The following is a 19,688-nucleotide window of genomic DNA, read 5'->3' as shown; positions in this document are numbered from 1 at the left end:
TTATGGGTCGCACATGTACTATTGATGACACTTTTTGAGAACATTAAACAAAAATTGTACATGAACGATAATGATGTTTTTGAAATACATAAAATAGATTGTGTATGTAGGACCTTGGCACTGAAAAAGTTAATAACACAGACAGTGAATCAAGAAGTGATGGGATTTATGTTTGTAATGGGGTCGTTTATTTAAGAATTGTTATTTAAAAAATTTGTTCTTTGTTATTGGACAGGTTTTATGTCTCGGCAGTGCTGCGAGGTATTCTGAATCCACTGGGGAACAGTCTAACGTCATTGTTATTAGACATCTAGTAGAGAAGAACAGAGCGATTGTCACCGATGTTAGAACCAGGAAGAAAAAACATGTGAGTTCCCGTCAATTGAAAAACTGTTAGATCTGAAAATTTAATGCCTAAATATCTCCCTTGTAATAATTATTTGCTGTTCTAGTAATAGACCAACTGTAGAAAATTAATAGAAATGATAGTTTGGATATAACAAAAAAATGAAATCCTAGATCGTGGAAGAGAAAATAATTTGGACTAAAAATTTGTTTCACATCAGTGAAAAGATGATTCTGGTTGGGATGTGCCAGTATTTCCATCCAACACTGAAATTCAAAGACTCACCGTTGAAAGTGGGCTATTTAATTTTTTCTTTTCTTTTTCAACCCATACTCAGGTGAAAGAATACAAGCTGATTGTAGATGAGGAGTTTGGACAGAGTCTGAAACCAGACGAGTTTTCGTTCTTCATCACCATTACCAAGGACATACTCACACAGCTCAAAGAAGGTATGATGTCATTGTGTCTTATCGTTAAGTAAACTTGATACCTTGATTCTGGTTGGCCAGTCCATATCAAAAAAAATTAATCCTTGATTTTGACTGGTTGAACTATAGCGACAAATTTGAATCCTTGTTTTTGATTGGTCGATCCATAGCACAAAATTGATTCCTTGATTTTGCTTGAAGATAAATTTGTTATCACTTGCGCTCGTGAAATAAGGACAAATATGGCGTCTGTGCGTCCCATATCCAACTCATACCAGCTCCAACAGGTTACCAGCCAAAGTTACATTAAGTTTACACTTTTGTGACTGGTGCCCTACTACATTTTTGCTGAGCGAAGAAATTTGTCAAGCAGTATTTTCTGCTTAACAGCTTTATAAAATTGGGCCCAGAGCTTGGGTCCGGCCAAAAGACACCACATTATAATCTGTTATTATTATACAATGATTTCTATCCGTAGGTGCTGAACTAAACGTTGAAACAGTCTGGGTCCTGTACCTCATAATCAAAGCGCTCCTAGCTAACATTAAGGTTTGTTTGTTTGTTTGTTTATCTTTCCGTTTAACTTGTTTGTTTGTATTAGTAAAGTTGGCATTTTTGTTTTGGTCATAGTACTTTCCACTTTTGTTGTTTTTCTGCTAATTTGTTTGTGTTGACGTTTTTGCCTGTCTTTTATTTAGTTCCTTTATTTACCCAGGGTGAGCCAAATCAGTGAAAAAACTGGTTTCCATTTGGGCCCTGCGAACAAACTAACATGTTAAAAGTAAACATAAAATCACATGATAAAATTACGATATAAAAATTATGTAAAATATTTAAGAATGTTACGGAAAATTCAAAGCAATATAAACAAAAAATAAGAGTAAACAAATTAATACAAGATAATAATACTGTCTGTCTGTCTGTCTATCTGTCTATGTTTTTTTCTCTGGTAATTGTGTTCTGGTTCACCGTTCCAAAAACTCTGCTGACATTTTGCAGGTAGACGAGTAATGCCCAAAAAGATGGCAAGCTACAACATTTTAACGTGAGGTCAGAGACTTGTAATACTTTTTTCCGCATAAGAAAAAGTATAAGAAAAATTAGTGCATCACAAAATTGAATTGTTCATTTCCCCTCCTCTTTGATGTTGCCAGGTATGTTACCACGGAAGCAGCAGCACAGTTGTTAAAAGTTTTGATGAAATTTAATTTTCCATTTGTCAATTTGTCTTTGTTCATTCTTTGCAGGGACTCGATGGTGCAGAGAAAAGACTGCAGCTCCTGACTAGCAACTTACTACCATTGCTAGTACACTTAGCGAGTCAGGCAACCAAACTCAACAGGCAATGGATCTTACGGGACCTAGAGGTACATTCAAGATATGTTAGCACTACTTACGAAGAAGTTATTTTGTTTTAATTCACCAAGTTCAACCGAACGAAATATCATTGTAACCAAGCAGGCAGGCTACAACAAAAACCATATGTGGATACCTTCTTTTAGGCCTGGTTTAAAACAAAATTTATTAGGACTAAAAAATTTGTTTATGAATTCAAGTTTCTACTTTAGTGTCCAGTTTCAATTCCAATTTCAGTTGTAAATTATTTTGTTTCACGGTGAATTAAGGGTATCAAACAAGGCTACCATAAAGGGGCTGTGTAGAAAATAAAATCATTTTTATATTAGCTATAACATTAAATTACATAAGTACATTAATCTAAGCCATGTTGATTGAAAGCAAGCAAAACATGAAGCAACTAAAATCTTGTGCTAAGAAACTACTCTTATTTTTAGGGATTAATAACTGTCTTTCCTTTCAAATTGCAGATTCTATCGATTCGTCTCTACACCCATGACAAGTCCGGCCCGTCCTCATTCAGCCGGTCCGACGATCCCGTCTTCATCGACAGTGACAACTTGTCATCCCACGATGAAGACAATGACAAGGACAACAGTGACATCAACAATGACAACGAGGACAGCGATGACATCTCAGAGTCAGACTTCAAATCCACATCGACGTTCTCGGAGTCCAGCGGGTCCGGGTACGCCACCCCGGACTCCATGCCACTGAGGGCTCCTCCACCTGTGCCCGGACAGCTGAGGGGATCATCCACTTCGTCACAGGGGGGAATGGATCCCTTGGAGGGGATTGAAGATAAAGCCAAGATCTTTATGCATGTGAGAGTAATACCCTGGTCAATTAAATCTGAAAACAAATTAAGAAGATTTTAAAGGGCTGAAGCTACTCTTACTTTGGGGGATTTATTGATCTCTGTTGTTTGAGGCTGTCATTTCTTTTGATTTGATTTGTTTTAATTGGCAAATTACCAGGAAAATTTGTACAAATCATTAGACAAAAAGACAGAAAATGGCAATAAAATATGTTTACATGCTAAATATATTCCCAAAATATATTCCCAAAACATCACCTATTACTATTTTGTCAGCTCTACTAGTCTCTTTTACAATACCTTTAAATAGTGAGTTGAGTGTTTCCCTTCAGAACACAACTTTGAAAGGTACTAATGTCTTGTATTTTTCTTTCTTCAGATGACGAATGAAGCCCTGCAGACGCCCCTCCCCATACTAAGAGCAATTTATGAGAAGTCTGGCCACAATCTTGAGACAGTTGAAACCAAGATACAGGAATGGTCAGTACAACTTCTGGAACATAACTTGACTGATGATACCCATGCCTACATCCATATGGACTGTAAAGGTGGTAACCCTGTTTCAGCCCTAGGAGTAGGTGGCAACGGCCCCTGGAAGAACAAAAATTGTAGCCCACACCTTGAAGTGGCCTTCAGGCCTTGCGTGTTTGGCGAATTGCATAAAATAACAAATAAAATAAAAACCTATCCCATAGACCATTCGATAAACTTTCTCTACTCCCTGCGTTTGTCTCAACTCCCTTGGGAGCGTACAACCCCCCAAGCTGAACACTATTGGTAATTACTCAAAATAATTGTAAGCATAAAAACTTACTAGGTAATGTGTTATGGAGAGCCGTTGATAGTATATAACATTGTGAGAATCGGCTCCCTCTGAAGAAATGTAGTTTTTTAGAAAGAGGCTATTTTTCTCCAAAATATTTAAATCTGAGAAAGACTTCAGGCCTGTAGCTCTTCTCAGGCATCTGGAAGCAGACAAATTAGTATTTTGTCTTTATTATTCTCTTGCAACTTCGATGACCAATTGGGCAACTTTCACAAATTTGTTATTTTATGCACATGTTGGGATACACCAAGTGAGAATACTGGTCTGTGACAATTACCAAATGTGTCCAATGCCTTAAATTATCATAGATTGACGTTATTGCTTCTTTGCATTGGCTCCAAATTGTTTGGAAAAAAAGGCTTAGGTTTCTCTTGCGTTTGTGAACTTCAGCATTTCTGCATGTCACTTGTCTCCTCCATCTTCTTGTAGGTTTCTTGAAGATGGGTCGGCAGGTGTAAGTAGCGACATCAAGGAGCTCGCTAAGAGATGGGAGCCCAAAAACAACACAGAGAAATCCTCCAAGATAGACCTAAAATCTGTGGACTCGGGGGCTGTTGCCTTCAGCTCGTCAAGCTCTCTTCCTAAGTATGTACAACTTTTGCCCATTCTTGTTCAGACGGACCTGGAATTTCACGGAGGCCACGGAGGCCAAGGCCTCTGTTGTCTTGGCCTTGGTGCCCCTTTATAAAAGTTTCCCATAGACTTTCAGATTTTGCAATAGAAGTGCCCCTTTGCAAAATGGAAACGGCCTTGCCCTTTCATAGATGAAATTCCAGGACTGTTCTGGCAACATCATTTATTAATAAGGGAATAAAAGGGTAGCGTCGAGTTCTGTTAAAAACCGGCAGGGTCGTGACCGTGCCATAAATAACTGAACTTTGATATTATTTTCTACAGGCCTACAAAGACGCCTCATGAAGCCATCGCGGAGCCCATGGTTGATATGTCATTGAAGCTCATCGCCAGCTCAGAGAAAGCCCTTAGGGAGGTAGGATGGCTTATTGTGGTTTCTAAAAAACATCATCTGTGAAAGTTCATGTAGATTTTGTTCTTCAGCGAAAATTTGAGCCACCATCAGTTAAGACTATAATTCACACTTATTGTTTAATTTGTTGTAATTGTAGAGTTACCAATGGCAACAGAGATCCCGAAGTGCCGATCTACTGAAGAAGGAACTCAACACCCACGGCAAGACTAATCCAAGGGAACATCTACACAAGGTTTGTCAAACTCTAGAGCATGAGAAAAGAGACGTAGCTATTGCAAACTTTTTTTGATTTATTTTTTGTTTTTATGAGAGTTCGCCTAACACCACAAGGGTACACGTGAGGGCTACACTTGATAAAAGAAAATATTAAAGATAGGAAGAGGGAAAATAAAAATTAATTGGTGAATGAAAGCATGGTATCTGTTAGGAGAAGTGGAAGGCAAAACAAAAGGTTATTAGTCATTTCCTTCTTGGATGTTCAGACCATGGGGTTGAATGGTCTAGAGAACTGTCTCTCTGTGGTTGCCTAGCTTGTGCTTCAATGCCATGTAAAATCATGTCAGTAAACTCCGTTGTTTCCAACTTGCTCAAATTTACCATCCTTCATTTACAGATAAACTATGCCATATCCATAATGTATGCGAGACATCTACTGGCAGCCCTGCTCGCTGATTGGCCATCGGAAGGTCACCTGATCAACACGGCTACATTAGGGTGTACAGAGCCTGCTCAGATGGTCAGCGTTCTTGACCTCCTGCAGAGAGACGAGGAGAAGGAAGTCTTAAAAAAGGTCAGTCCCAAGAATTTGTCCTGCAGTTATAGGCTGGAACCTATGCACAGACACCTTTCTTTAAAGGGTTTGGGTACGACACAAAACAAACGTCCACAGATTTACATTAAACTTAAAAGGTTTAAAGATAATGATGGTAGAAAGCTTCCCTTAAAACATACATGTTGAGGTGCTATAGCAACATTTTTCGGCAAACAGAAATATTCAACTCAACTTGGTTTATTGTACAATATAACAAATACAACTGGACTGTAGTCTGCAGGCTAGGTCAAGTTTACAAAAATAAAAGATTACAGTAAATATTACAGCTAAAGAAGGTGTTTAGTTTTGTGATTTTTGTGGCTTAATACTCGATAAAAAAAACCCAGAATATTTTTTTGAAATTTTGTTGTTATAATTATGTAGGTACATGCATAATATTTTGAAACTGAGAATGGGAATTCCTGATTGATATTCATGATGTGGTATGATGTGGTATTTTGACTTGTTACCTGTTTCTTCTAAGCACGTTTTTTTCCAGTGCTTCGTCAATTTGTGATTTTAAGAAGTTTTATGAAATTGGCATGCTGGTGACTGCTGCTTTTTGAGTGTTTTTAAAGAACCGAACCTGCACGGATAACGCTATTTTGATCTGTTTGTCGCCCTCTTCAGGTTGTTTCTAACGTCGTCAGCCATTGTCAGCCAGAGTTGCTAGCTCCTCTCACCGTCGCTGCGTGTACATTCATGGAAGAGGCCAGTATGGCGCCTGTCATTAGGGAATCGCTGCATAAGTACAAGAATGACACAAGGGATGAGGTGGGTACCAGACAGGAATATTTAACTGCTCTTCTATTCCTTTGGTGAACAACCCTGAAAATTGTCAAGTGTCAGTTTTTATTTTGTTTTTATTCTTTTTAGTGATGAATTGCATAATGTTTGACATTAATCTGTCCATCCGAATCTACTAGTTTGGCGTTTTAGTACAAAGTTGTTATCCATGTGTCACTGAAATTCATGGAAACTTGTGATTTTATAAGATTTTTCCAAATTTCCAGAGCTCCCTTTGCCTCACTTGAAAAACTCGAGGTAGTTGACTTGAGTTGCTGACTTGAGTCGCTGACTTGGATTCAATTCAGACTCAAGTCACCAATTTTATTGACATTTGACTTGACTTGACTTGGGAGAAAATGACTTGAGACTTGACTTATGTAAAACTGACTTGAGAGTTGAGAATTTACTTGAATAAATTTGATTTTGCAATTGTTGTATAAATAGATGTGGCAAAATCAAGACTTCGGCTACAATGCGGCTGCCAACATCGCAATATTTTCTGGCTTAAAAATCAATCAATCTGTTCTTTGGTTATCAATCAACACATTCAATTTCTATTAATTCATTGATTATCAATTCGATCCACAGGGTCACGTGACCATAGCGGGAGCGACATTTCTCAGCATCAAGTTTGATGAGCGCTGCAGCACGGAAGAGGAATGTGACGAGTTGTCCTTCGCCGCGGACAGCAGTTTCAAACAGGACAGGCACGAATTCAGCGGGGGACGTGGAAACTGGAACGACTTTGAAATCCCTGGTAATTGTTTGTCCAATATTCTACCCTTAACTCAAGACACCTTACTTGGAAGTTCCAATTGCTGTTGCACAGTAATCCAAGATAACATTAAACATTCATTTTTTTTCTGCTTTGCAAATATACATCTGAATGAGCTGTTATAACTTACTGGGAAGTTCCAATTGCTGTTGCACAGTTATTCAAGATAACATTAAACATTCATTTTTTTCTGCTTTGCAAATATACATCTGAATGAGCTGTTATAACTTACTTGGAAGTTCCAATTGCTGTTGCACAGTAATTCAAGATAACATTAAACATTCATTTTTTGTTTCTGCTTTGCAAATATACATCTGAATGAGCTGTTATAACTTACTTGGAAGTTCCAATTGCTGTTGCACAGTAATTCAAGATAATATTAAACATTCATTTTTTTTTTCTGCTTTGCAAATATACATCTGAATGAGCTTTTATAACTTACTTGGAAGTTCCAATTGCTGTTGCACAGTTATTCAAGATAACATTAAACATTCATTTTTTTTCTGCTTTGCAAATATACATCTGAATGAGCTGTTATAACTTACTTGGAAGTTCCAATTGCTGTTGCACATTTATTCAAGATAACATTAAACATTCATTTTTTTTTTCTGCTTTGCAAATATACATCTGAATGAGCTGTTATAACTTACTTGGAAGTACCAATTGCTGTTGCACAGTTATTCAAGATAACATTAAACATTCATTTTTTTTTCTGCTTTGCAAATATACAACTGAATGAGCTGTTATAACTTACTTCGAAGTTCCAATTGCTGTTGCACAGTAATTCAAGATAACATTAAACATTCATTTTTTTTCTGCTTTGCAAATATACATCTGAATGAGCTGTTATAACTTACTTGGAAATTCCAATTGCTGTTAAACAGTTATTCAAGATAACATTAAACATTCATTTTCTTTCTGCTTTGCACATATACATCTGAATGAGCTGTTATAACTAGGACTGTAAAAAGACCCTTTCAGGAATTTGTCAGGGTACCAGTGGCAACATATTCAACATAACATTTTGGCTGGTAGCCTGTTTTCTGCAAAGTGAAACTTTTCTGTGCTTGTTAATTTATGTAAACAGTTTTGTGTAAATGTCATCAAAAACAGAGTTGTTGTTGGTTGGTTAAGACTATTCAGAACAACATACTCAGAACAACTTTTAATAAAATGATTTCAATAAACTTAGGTGAAAATTTGAGCGGTTTGTATACTTTTATTTCTTCAGGAGATACAGTTTACTACAAGTTCACCTCAGACAGTAGTAATAATGACTGGGGATTCAAGTTCACTGTCATTGGAAACAGGCTAGGAAGGTGAGTCAAGGGCCAATCAGAATAGTTATCGTAAAAAAAAATGCAAAAGGTTTTTCGAAATTGTGGGTTGGTCAAAAGAAATAACTGAAAACCTTAAATCATTTCTTATTTATAACAAATATAAATATATGTATTAACAAACAAAAAAGAAGAAGATACACACAGCTAGCCAAGATCATAAATTTCTGGTTCAAATAGCATGCACTGTTGTTTACAGTTTTCCTCAGGTTCTCGAGCTGCACTGGTTAAGTTCAATTTGAAGACACCCTTGGTTTCATAACTATAAATACACTATTATGATAATAATTACGCACTTCGTCTGATAGCAAAAAAAAAACCAGATAGCTTCTATATAATTCACTCTGAAACGAATTGTTGTATGGAGCAACTAAAACTGTTTAACAACTTAACTTACTGAAGAAAACTGTCTAACTTTCTAACTAACTGAAGAATTCTTACTTTTTATTATTATTCATTTTTGTAGGTTTGATACTGGTTACATTATTCTAAACACGGTGCTATCTAAACAAGGTCTTGCAAGGTAAGATGATTTTTATGATAGCTAGGGTCATTTTCCTGATGGCTCAATTTTTTTCACAGCTCTCCCTTTTCCATCAGAGCAGGACACGACTGTATTGTTTCCAAACCTTTGCCAAATTTCATAGAAAAGCACAAAAGTAGCTAAGCACAAACACATTTTTGCTTAACTGGAATAAGGTTACCAGCAAAAACACCATACCACATGTTTTGTCTGTGCCTTGTGCTTAGCTGAAAATCATCAAACCAAATTGTCTACTTAAAGACACTGGACACTATTGGTAATTGTCAAAGACCAGTCTTCCAACTTGGTGTATCTCAACATATGCATAAAATAACAAACCTGTGAAAATTTGAGCTTGATTGGTCGTCGGAGCTGCGAGATAACTATGAAAGAAAAAAACACCCTTGTCACACAAAGTTGTGTGCGTTCAGATGCTTGATTTTGAGACCTCAAGTTCTAAACTTGAGGTCTCAAAATCAAATTCGTGGAAAATTACTTCTTTCTCGAAAACTACGTTACTTCAGAGGGAGCCGTTCTCAAAATGTTTCATACTATCAACCTCTCCCCATTACTTGTTACCAAGTGAGGTTTTTAGCGTGTGTGCTGTCCTGTAATTTGTGGCCAAGAGTGATTTCAGGGTTTTGGCACGGTCAACTTCCATAAAAAAGCCTATTTGAGCATTGTCACAGAAACCATATGCTTATTTTCCAAACTTCATTGAAACAGGCATGATATTTTCCTCCTGGAGTCTGATTTCCGATTTTTGTTTGCCCTTGCCAAAACAGAAAAACTGCTTAGAAATAGCCTGAAAAATCTTCTAAAGGCAAAGCGTACACAATTTGTACATAAAATGTACCTACCGGGTACTTGTTTCTAAGGACCAAATAGCATGCCTGTTAAAAACAAATCAGCCAATATTTTCTCTCAGCTGTAATTTAACACTCTCGGAACCAATTTCATTTGTGACGCTTCGTCACCTCAACCCCAGACATGGCTCAATTATCTCTCTGATCCCGTATTAACAAACTTTTATGTGTTTTCTCTACAGGCATATAGCCTTGCAGGAGTTATGGGCGTGGTTGGTCCACGTCGCTTGCAGACAGACGGCCCAGTATCGCCTCAAGACCATAGAAATACTATTACAAGTTCTTCATACTCTAGCAAGGTGAGTTTATTCCGAAGGTTCAGCGTTTCTGAGTGGTCTTGTTCACCGGACCCAAGCTTTGGTGCAATCAGCAGCAGAGTATGGGTTGGAACCGGCTCATGACACTTGTGCTCTTGAGCAAGGCACTTAACTATAATTGCTTCGTAATAAATTGGGAAGGTAGTGCATTCTACTTAACAGGCAAGCAACTGCCCGTTGAAAAAAAAAAAGGAAAATTTTCAAAGGCACAACGCAAGTGCGGAGCGAGGCAGCCGAAACGCGACGGGACATGATACCCACATTGGTACCCTAGAAAATGTTGAGGTTTATTATGCTCTTAGGTGCATTTTTAGCATGCACTAGGCTTAATTTACATGGTTGTAGTTCTACACTGTTAATGCCATGCATATATATAAAGGCTAACAAATAAAATCCGAAAAAAAAAAATAAAAAAAAAATAATGGATATTACCCATACCTACATTCTTACGGACTGCGAAGGGGAAACCGCGTTTCAGCCCCAGTAGGTAGCAACATGCCCCTGGTGACAGTTGATTTGGGTTGACAGCCCAAATCAGTTAAGTTTAACCCTTATCTGTTGGTGCCCGGCCTTAAGTTGTAGGTGATATCTCATAAAAAAATGGCTGCAAAAAAATGGCGACAAAATTTGAAGACGGTGTCAGAACTTTGGGGATCTTCTGGGATAATCGTTTTCCTTTGGAAAAAAAACACAGCAAAAATAAAACCCTGATTTGACAACAAGAGGAAGACCAAGAAGTTTGGTAAATCTCAACCCTTGTCTTATTTTCTGTATCATCACATTTAAAGGGTCTGGGTACTTTTTGTAGGACAAAAAACACAATTTCCGCAGATTTACATTAAACTTTTACAGATAACTGTGGTAGAAAGCTTCCCTGAAAATGTTACTTGCTGGGGTGCTGTAGTTTTTGAGAAATGAGTAAAACAATGGCATGAAAATAGTTTTCGTCTCAATGATCGTGAGACGAAAAATTATTTTGGCCTGTAAAAAACGTATTTTCATGACATTGTTTTATTCATTTCTCAAAAACTACAGCACCTCAGTAACTAATATTTTAAGGTTTGCTTTCTACTATCATTATCTTCAAATGGTGTTAGTTTAATGTCAATCTGTGACATTGTGTTTTGTGTTACAAAAAGTACCCAAATTCTTTAAATCGATAGTTATTTTTTATTAAAAAAAAAAAAGTAATAACAAATTTATACATTTTTCTTTATTTCCACCACGTAGTGCGAAACTGGTAAACGACTCAGCAACCATAGACCTTGCCACTGCTCCAGATCTTGGCTTATTGAAGCCCTTATGGAGATTACTAGAAGCCATGAATGAGAAGCTAGTACCCGACGCAGCCACGACCACGCTACCCCCGCTACAACGAGCTCTCACAGAACTCTTTATACGAGCCGAAAATCTAGCATTCGTAAGTTTTATATGTTCAGGTTTACGGAGGATATTATTTGTGTTTTACCCAAATGTTCACACATTGTGTTGAATTTGTTGAAAAGAAAACAGCCAATCATTGGAGGTATTTTATTTGATTGAAAGTTTGCAGAGAGTGTTAAAAACATCTGTAGATACGATTGAGTGTTTTATTTACATTTAGCTGTCCTTGCCAAACAGTTTGTTTATCAACAATGGAAAGGTCTATTTAGGGACACCGAAGATGGAGGAACAAAAAAGTCAGTTCCCTTTTGGTACACAGTGGTACACAAGACACAGTGTTCATTATTACTAATGTCTTCTTCTTTAGTCCATTAGGGCGTCAGCCGTACCGTGGTGATCTGAGAAGTGAACTCCTTCCACGCGTCCCTGTCTAGTGCGGTCTTCCTCGGGCCATACAGTCTCCCCCCATTAAGTGCACAAATGTTATCTGTCCACCTCGCCTTTGGCCTTCCTCTGCTGGCTCGACCAGCAACACGTCCATCCATACATTGCTTCTCCTGGTTATCCCCATCTCTTCTTGCAATGTGCCCGAAAGACATAAGTTACCAATGTAGTAAGGGCAAATGAACGAAGATGGTGGTAAAAGTCAACTTGTTCTTATAGATTATTTTACAATGTTTTTATTTTTTTTATTTTCAGGATTGGGGTGTACAACAAGAATACGCCATATCTTTGGTGGATGAGGACAAGATCTTATCTGCCACTGTTCAGGTGAGAAAATAAAGTGTGTCTTGCATAAAAACAAGTCAGTCTCATTAAGTGTCATATCCACCAATCAAACACTGTCAGTCTCTTGCTGTAATTCTTGGTCATTCTTTTATGTTTTTTTATAAATTTTAATGTGTTTTAAAAAGTGTTTTCTTACGTATGTTAGTATATTTTGTGCAATTTTTACCTTTTAATATTTTTTATGTTGCTGTACAATTGTAAATTAAATTTCATGTATTTTTATACTTGATGACAAAAAAATCAATTCAATTAATTCAATTCCATTTTTGGGTTTGATGCAGCTGGTTGTCGTAAGGATGTTTACAAGCAAGGATGTTTTTAGCCTTCCACACTATCGGTGTCAAGCCCGGTTTATACTTTAGAATACCTTAAGAATGCGAAGCAAATTCAAACGTCACATGTCTGTTTTCCCAGCGAATATTTCACAGGAGTTGAACACAGTTCAACTGCTGCAAATTATTCGCATGAAATAGGCTTAAGACAAATTCCAATCTAGGTAACGTTGTTTTAATCTGGATTCCATTTGCTTCTTCTTGTTTTTTAAATGCAGGGCATTCGGAACGTTGCCGCTATCGGCTTGGCAATTGGCATCCCCAATAAGGCGTCGAGGGAGTGTCAAACCCAAGAAAATCTAACCAGGATTAATTCCACGGGGACTCTATCTACAACCTTGACTGTATAAACCACACTCCCGCTGATGTAAATGAGAATATTTTTTATTATTATCGGTGTAAATGTAAGTTGTGTTTTGCTCTCTACTGCAGAATGAAATTCAGGTTTTTTGAAATTTCTGGGCAGTTATGATGGTAAGCCATCTCTGTGGATTCAACGCTTAGCACACATGCTGAGTGTATGATAAAGTTTGCTGAAAGGTCATTTGAACTCTCCTATCTACTGAATATTCATCATAATTTAATTGATTCGTTTGTAATCAAGGTAGTTCGCTAGTGTGCCAAATATGATTATTACCCTTCCTATCTACTGAATATTCATCATCATTGAAAAAAAACTTTTTTGTAATGTAAAGCAATTAACCGGCATGCCATTTGATAGCGTGAACCCTCCTATCTACTGAATATTCATTACCTTTATAATATTTTAGTCATAAAAGCAGTTTCTTAGCAAACAGTTGACTCTTCCTATCTACTGAATATTTATCATCATTCAAATACCTTTTTAGTAATGTGAAGCAATTTACCAGCACGCTCTTTGATCCCTCCTATCTACTGAATATTCATCAGCATTATATTTTAGTCAAAAAAAGCAGTTTCTTAGCAAACTGTTGACTCCTTCTATCTATTGAATCTTCATCATTATTTAAATAACTTTTTGTAAAACAACTAACCAGCACGCTATTTGAGAACGTGAACCCTCCTATCCTATCTACTGAATATTCGTCTTCATTATGAAGTTTTTGTCATAAATGCAGTTTCCGACTTGGCAAGCTACTGACGCCTCCTACATGTATCTACTGAATATTCATCATTATTCAAATGTTTTTGTGAAGAGTGCCGTTTTCTAATATGCAAAGCATTTGTTGATTCTGTGTATACTGTTAAAACCAGTTGTTCCAGTAAAACTGATAGGGCCCACTGGGATTTATGTCCCAGTTGCCAACTCTCCCCGATTCTGCAGAAAGTTCCTTGAACATAAACCAATCTTTCCATGTTTTTTTGATGAACAAACTCAAAAATATCCCTGATTATGGAGACTTTGTCCCCATTATGTTGAGTATAATTCTAAGTCTCGCCCCTGATTGTTGTACAAAAACTCCCTGATGCAAGATGCAAATGTTGGCAGCCAGCGCTGTGATGATCTGAAAGGGAATTTAAAAATTTGAAAAGTTTTAAGTTTTTGTTGTTATTGTCAGATAGATAAGCTCCAAAGTCATGATCAACAATTGTGACCCCAATAATGTAAATATAACAGATTTTAAATACAACACGCGTTGTATTTTTTTTCAAGCTTTTTTTTTAAAATCTAGCTTCTGTGAAGTGTTGTGATGCTTATTAGATTTAATTTTCAAGAAAAAACACCATACCTGCCTTATTAATGTTCTCAGTCTTCTTGATCAAAGTTATTGAAGACCCGCTTACCAAAATGTATGCCACAAGTATCATCCTTGCAGGGAACCAGCTAAAGTCCATGGAAGTTTGATTGGTTGGTGGCTTGTTTGTTCTAAGCTATAAAGCTCTCCTCTGCTAAGCACCTTCACAGCATCAAAGGAAATTCCCTCATTTTACAGTTCAAAAGGCAACCTTTAAGATAGATATTTACTAAAACATGGCTGCACATAATAAAAGCACATAATCATTATTACTATTACTTTTTTGTTTAAGACACAGTGCATGTATACAAGAACAATGCACTGGATTGCTGGCTTTTGGGTCACATTACGTCTGGATCTTATCTAAGCACAACAGTAATTTCCACACAAATATCGTTACATTTTGATTACGTTTTATATTTATACATAACATAATGTATATGCTCCATTTTTTTTCTTTATCTCCCTTGATACAATGTTCCTGGAAGCGTGAAACGATGCAAGTGGTTGTATAATGATGTAATTATATGAGAGAGAGGAATCGGACTGTATAGAAAGTGTACATAGCTACATATATGACATTTTTATAAAGTGTTATTCTACTAATGAAATATCTCAACTTCGACAACCTATAAATGCAACTTTAGGTTTTTTGAGCTGAGTATTTCGTAATCAGATTTAGAAAATCCTTATTGATTTGAGGATATGTATTGTAAGAGAATGAAGGTATGATTCTGTGTCTGGAATATATGGCCAAACATCACCAAATGGGAACGAGCGATCACAAAGTCTGGTTTGCCATTGGCTATCAAAGTCTACTGAAGCTATCGAGTGGTAGGTAGCAGACAGTTGAGGTTGATCACTGTAGTAGGCCGTATTCGAATTGGCGACTTAGGCTACAACTACGGCTAGGGCGCGCGCGTCTGCTATTCTTGAACACTGACAGACGCGCTGATCTAGCCGTAGCTGTAGCCAAAGTCGCCAATTCGGACACGGCCTTATTGTGATTGTTGGCACTCGCATGAACAGCGCCCTCTATGGACCATCACATGGCCTATTATCAGCAAATGGGACTGAGTAGTCAGGTATTCAATTGGCAATCAAAGTCTATTGAAACTTTTAAGCAAAAAGGTTGAACATAATTATTTGAATTGCTCGATTGCAACTGCATGCAAAAGAGGATTTGAAAAAAAAATACAAAAATTAGTATCGTAGGGGGTTTAAAAAAAGGTTTTGGTCATAAAATGGTGAAGTTTTAACGTGATTTTCAATCACACTGTACTCCCCCTGTACTTCTTCATGGGAAGTCAGAAGATAATTACCCGTTTTCAATATGTAGATTTATTTAACGTGAAATGCATCATTTTGTTTGTACCTTTACTTCAATAATTATGTTATCTTGGTATTCATTTTGGAATACTTCACAGATATTTTGATTTATGATTGATCCCTTGCCAAGTTGTTTGCAGAATTAACTTTGTACATTAGTTTTTAATCACCCCAAAAATAATTTGTTTTGTTTTTACTTAAAGTGAAACTACATCATTGTATTTTTGTTTCTGAAAATGTGAATTGGGGGGTTGAATATCATACAAAATATCGTTTTACAGACCCTACGTTTTGTTGCGCCCATGACTGCTGAACAAAAAAGTGAGGTATTTTGTAGCAAGTAAATGATTTTTTTTTGAAGGATGTAATCGACTTTTGAAATTAATTCAGCAAAAAGAAATATTAGAGAAAATAAGAATGACTATTTCTTACTGCTTTTTTTTGCTTTTATATGTTATAAATGTGCAATACCTCAATTTGGTGTTATTGATTTAAAGTTAACTTGATAAAACAACAGATTGTTATTTTTTACAATAAATGAGGAGAAACAAAAATTTGAGAAAATTATGAGATTGTTGTGTCTGTTTTGTGGTTTTTTTTTTCTCGCTGGTTGAGTCTTGCAATGTAAAGCAGTGATGTAAAGCAGTGATTTAGCAGCCTATGAAAGGAAACTGTATTGTATGGATTTACTGTTTGTTTAAATTTTGAGATGTGGCATTGGTTGTGGTTACTTTTTAAAAGTCCACAGATTTTCACCGTTTGAAAATAATGATGGTTGAAGGCATCCCATAAAATATTACTTGCCGAGGTGCTGTAGTTTTTCAGAAAAGTCACAAAAATAATTTTCATCTCTAAAGACGAAAATTCGGTCAGCATGTTAAACATATTTTCGTGACATTGTGTTACTCATTTCTCAAAAGCTACAGTACCTCAGCAAGTAATTTTTTTTCAGAAGCTTTCTACTATCATTATCTTTAAACGGTGTAAGTTTAATGTGGAAGTTGTGTTTTGTATTACAAAAAATACCCAAATCCTTAACTTGCAGTGTAACTGCATTTATAAAGCGCTTTAACACTGTTTCATGATTCAGTCAAAACACATTATAATACAGAATAAAAACATGAGCAGAAATAGCATTTTGCGCTAAAATACACAACGGTTATCGACTGGCTGCTGGCAGTACTAATGAATGATGCTATTGGCTGTGGCTTTTGGCTAGATGTGGCTGTTTGCATTGGCTGTACAGGGCAAAATTCCTAGCCTGTCTCGTGTGATGTGAAAGCAAGAGACCTGGGCCAAATTTCGTAGCTAAGCACAAAAATTTGCCAAGCTTGAAATTTCATCCTTGATAAAACAAACAGGATTACCAACAAAATGTCAATTTGTTGCATAATATTGCTTGTTTTGGGTATTCAGCTGATGTTTGCTTATCTTGAAAACCATTTGGAAACTTGGTTGGTAACCCTGTTTTTAATCAAGGCAGAAATTTCATGCTAAGCAATTTTCTGTGCTTAGCGGCTCTATGAATTTGGTCCCAAAAATGTACATGTATCAACCCTGTAAAAATGTACGCTGAAGTCAATTGTTTGTGTGCATTGTCTTCAGAAATCTTCTCAAAAGAGAGTCAACATCTGGACACATTTACACTTCTTAGACAAATTTTAATCAAAGCCTTGGTATGCACAAAATGGTGAGGTTGGAAATGAATATTCACAAATTTCACTATTAACTAAGATGGCATAAAAATTACCATTGAAGTTTGTTTTGGCTGAAATGTGGTAGCTTTTGAGATAATGAGCAAAAACAAATATTGGTTCTCATAAGTCTGAAATCCACCGTTTGAAAACAGTGGGTGGTTGTCACTAGTTTTCACTATATTTTATGACCATGGTGAACATTGAGCTTCAAATTTTGCAAATTATGTTAGTTGTCTATGACTGGACAAAACCTTAGGGCTAGGTGGTCACACAAAGAGTAGGGTTCCTGAGAAAAACACGGCCATCATATGGAAGTGTCGTGGCCGAGGGGTTAAGAGCACCGAATTCAAACTCTGGTGTTTCTGATCAGCAGAGTGTGGGTTTGAATCCCAGCCGTGACACTTGTGTCCTTAAGCAAGACACTTTACCAATTCTTCGTCCCTCGGATGGGACTTAAAGCTGTTGTTCCCATGTGTTGTGTAACGCATGTAAAAGAACCCAGTGCACTTATCGAAAAGAGAAGGGGTCCCCCCGGTGTTCCTGGCTGTGGCTGCTTAATGCGCTGTAGCACCTTGTAAACCCTTATAAGTGCTACATAATTGGGTCTCAGAATTCATAATTTCAAGAACCTATCTTTCTGAAAGTTTGTGTATACTCAGTGCCTTGAGTACCTTGTTTGGTAGATACGTGCGCTTTATAAGACTTCAGTATTATATTATCTAATACTACCATCTGATACGCACCCTAACAGCACAAACACAGAGCACACAGGGAATTGCAACCAACCCACTGCAGGAAAACAGCAGCAATGCTTTAAGGAGAAGACACCAATGCAAGATGCTAGATGCAATAATGTGGAAACAAGTAATAATAATAACAGCAAGTAATAATTGTTGCGTCCTGACTTTAAAAGATCTGCAAACAAAACAAACTCGTGAAAATATTTTGTTTTCAGTCTTAAGAAATCAATGTGTACACCAAACAAAGAATTCCAGTCCTATTATGATGTGAATGAGTGGGAATATGCTACTCTCTTCCTAGTGGCCTTGTCTACAGCTCAGCAGGACTACCTACATAGCACACATTTTTCGAGTTCACAATGTCTTACGATCCACCCAAAAAATATGTCAACATTAAAATTAGTATTTTTTCTTCTTAGATATTGCTTTGCATGGAACCGGTTGCCTGTAAAGTGCCACATGTAGCATGGCCTTAACAACACTACTAAAACTAATCACCCTGAACAAGTTTTACTACTTGGGTCCTAAATTGTCACAACCCATAGTTCTAAATCAGTCAAATGGTAGACCTATTTCTTCTGATTATAAATCCAGTTCCATTTTTACAAACATCTTAACATTATAATCCTCAATCTGATCCAACACTTTCTTGACTTGTTCCTTGTCATTTGGTGAGTGCTCCATCAACTCCTGGACATAACGTATCCACACGCAGTTGACACATCCACTCTCGCAGCAAGTCTCTGGATCAGGCGGCTGGGGCATCGTCTTGGGATCCTTTTGTTCAAAAGCCGAGGATCCACTCAGTTTAGTGGCATTGTAGGGGTCACTAATCCCATGTGGATCACCAGGTTGTTGAAGATCAACATCAGTTGATGAAGTTGAGTTAGTTGATAAAGATCTCCACTGATGAGTTGAACCAAACTGTTGACAGTGATCATCTGCACTATTAAATATTACTGAAGATGAACAATTCTTCATCTTCTTCCATGATTTCACATGCCTGCAATTTCCAACAGATCTCCGACTGGCAAAATTCTCTTCAGTTGATGTTGATGCCAGATTTACGGCTGCAGCCAATGCATCTGTGGGTTCTTTATTATTTGCTAAATTGGTTCTGGTCATGCTGGTGGTGTGTCCGGTTCTGGAAGTGAAGGGCCTGTCATTACGTTCTTGAGCTGCTTCTGCTGATGCTGTAGGTGTTATATGTAGATTTTGTGCACAGCAGGAACCGAGAGTGAGGGTGAGACGAGGGGCGATGAGGTCTAAGACAGACAAACCTTTCTTGATGTGATTGATATTCTGCATTGAGTTGACTGACGGTGTTATATTGAAGCTAGATAAATGGTGCGTTTGTCTACTCTGCTCTCTACACAAACTATACAACAAGAAACCCTCAAAACAGCTGGTTCTGTTTACATTCCGGTGGACAGTATCTTCCGTCGTCCAATGTTTGTAAATTGCGCCCTCCTTTGTTAAGTTTGAAAACGTTGATCACTGAATGGCCAAACGAGGGCGCTAATT

The 19,688-nt window shown here is 37.1% G+C and overlaps 2 protein-coding genes across 4 annotated transcripts in view; one reads left to right on the top strand and one right to left on the bottom strand.

The window, feature by feature from the left end:
• Positions 1–15,363, top strand: part of LOC117292239 (zinc finger ZZ-type and EF-hand domain-containing protein 1-like) — a 62,395-nt gene extending 47,032 nt beyond the window's left edge. For all 3 annotated transcript variants that reach the window (XM_033774217.1, XM_033774219.1, XM_033774216.1), the window contains 18 exons: positions 236–367; positions 684–795; positions 1,253–1,323; positions 2,022–2,141; positions 2,601–2,954; positions 3,327–3,427; positions 4,203–4,358; positions 4,671–4,761; positions 4,898–4,993; positions 5,375–5,551; positions 6,203–6,346; positions 6,950–7,118; positions 8,368–8,455; positions 8,940–8,996; positions 10,045–10,161; positions 11,410–11,599; positions 12,262–12,333; positions 12,902–15,363. In XM_033774217.1, coding sequence (XP_033630108.1) covers positions 236–367; positions 684–795; positions 1,253–1,323; positions 2,022–2,141; positions 2,601–2,954; positions 3,327–3,427; positions 4,203–4,358; positions 4,671–4,761; positions 4,898–4,993; positions 5,375–5,551; positions 6,203–6,346; positions 6,950–7,118; positions 8,368–8,455; positions 8,940–8,996; positions 10,045–10,161; positions 11,410–11,599; positions 12,262–12,333; positions 12,902–13,033 — 2,379 coding nt within the window. In that variant the 3' untranslated portion in view covers positions 13,034–15,363. The remainder of the gene's footprint in view (positions 1–235; positions 368–683; positions 796–1,252; positions 1,324–2,021; positions 2,142–2,600; positions 2,955–3,326; positions 3,428–4,202; positions 4,359–4,670; positions 4,762–4,897; positions 4,994–5,374; positions 5,552–6,202; positions 6,347–6,949; positions 7,119–8,367; positions 8,456–8,939; positions 8,997–10,044; positions 10,162–11,409; positions 11,600–12,261; positions 12,334–12,901) is intronic.
• Positions 15,364–18,054: 2,691 nt separating this feature from the next.
• LOC117292721 lies at positions 18,055–19,622 on the bottom strand. The gene has a single exon (XM_033774867.1). The coding sequence runs from the start codon at positions 19,470–19,472 to the stop codon at positions 18,747–18,749; it is 726 nt and encodes a 241-aa protein (XP_033630758.1). The 5' UTR covers positions 19,473–19,622; the 3' UTR covers positions 18,055–18,746.
• Positions 19,623–19,688: the final 66 nt, after the last annotated feature.

The sequence above is a fragment of the Asterias rubens genome, chromosome 7 (assembly GCF_902459465.1).
Source record: "Asterias rubens chromosome 7, eAstRub1.3, whole genome shotgun sequence".
Lineage (NCBI taxonomy): Eukaryota > Metazoa > Echinodermata > Asteroidea > Forcipulatida > Asteriidae > Asterias > Asterias rubens.
Note: the sequence above shows the minus strand (reverse complement) of the source record. Positions and strands in the feature narration are given on the sequence as shown.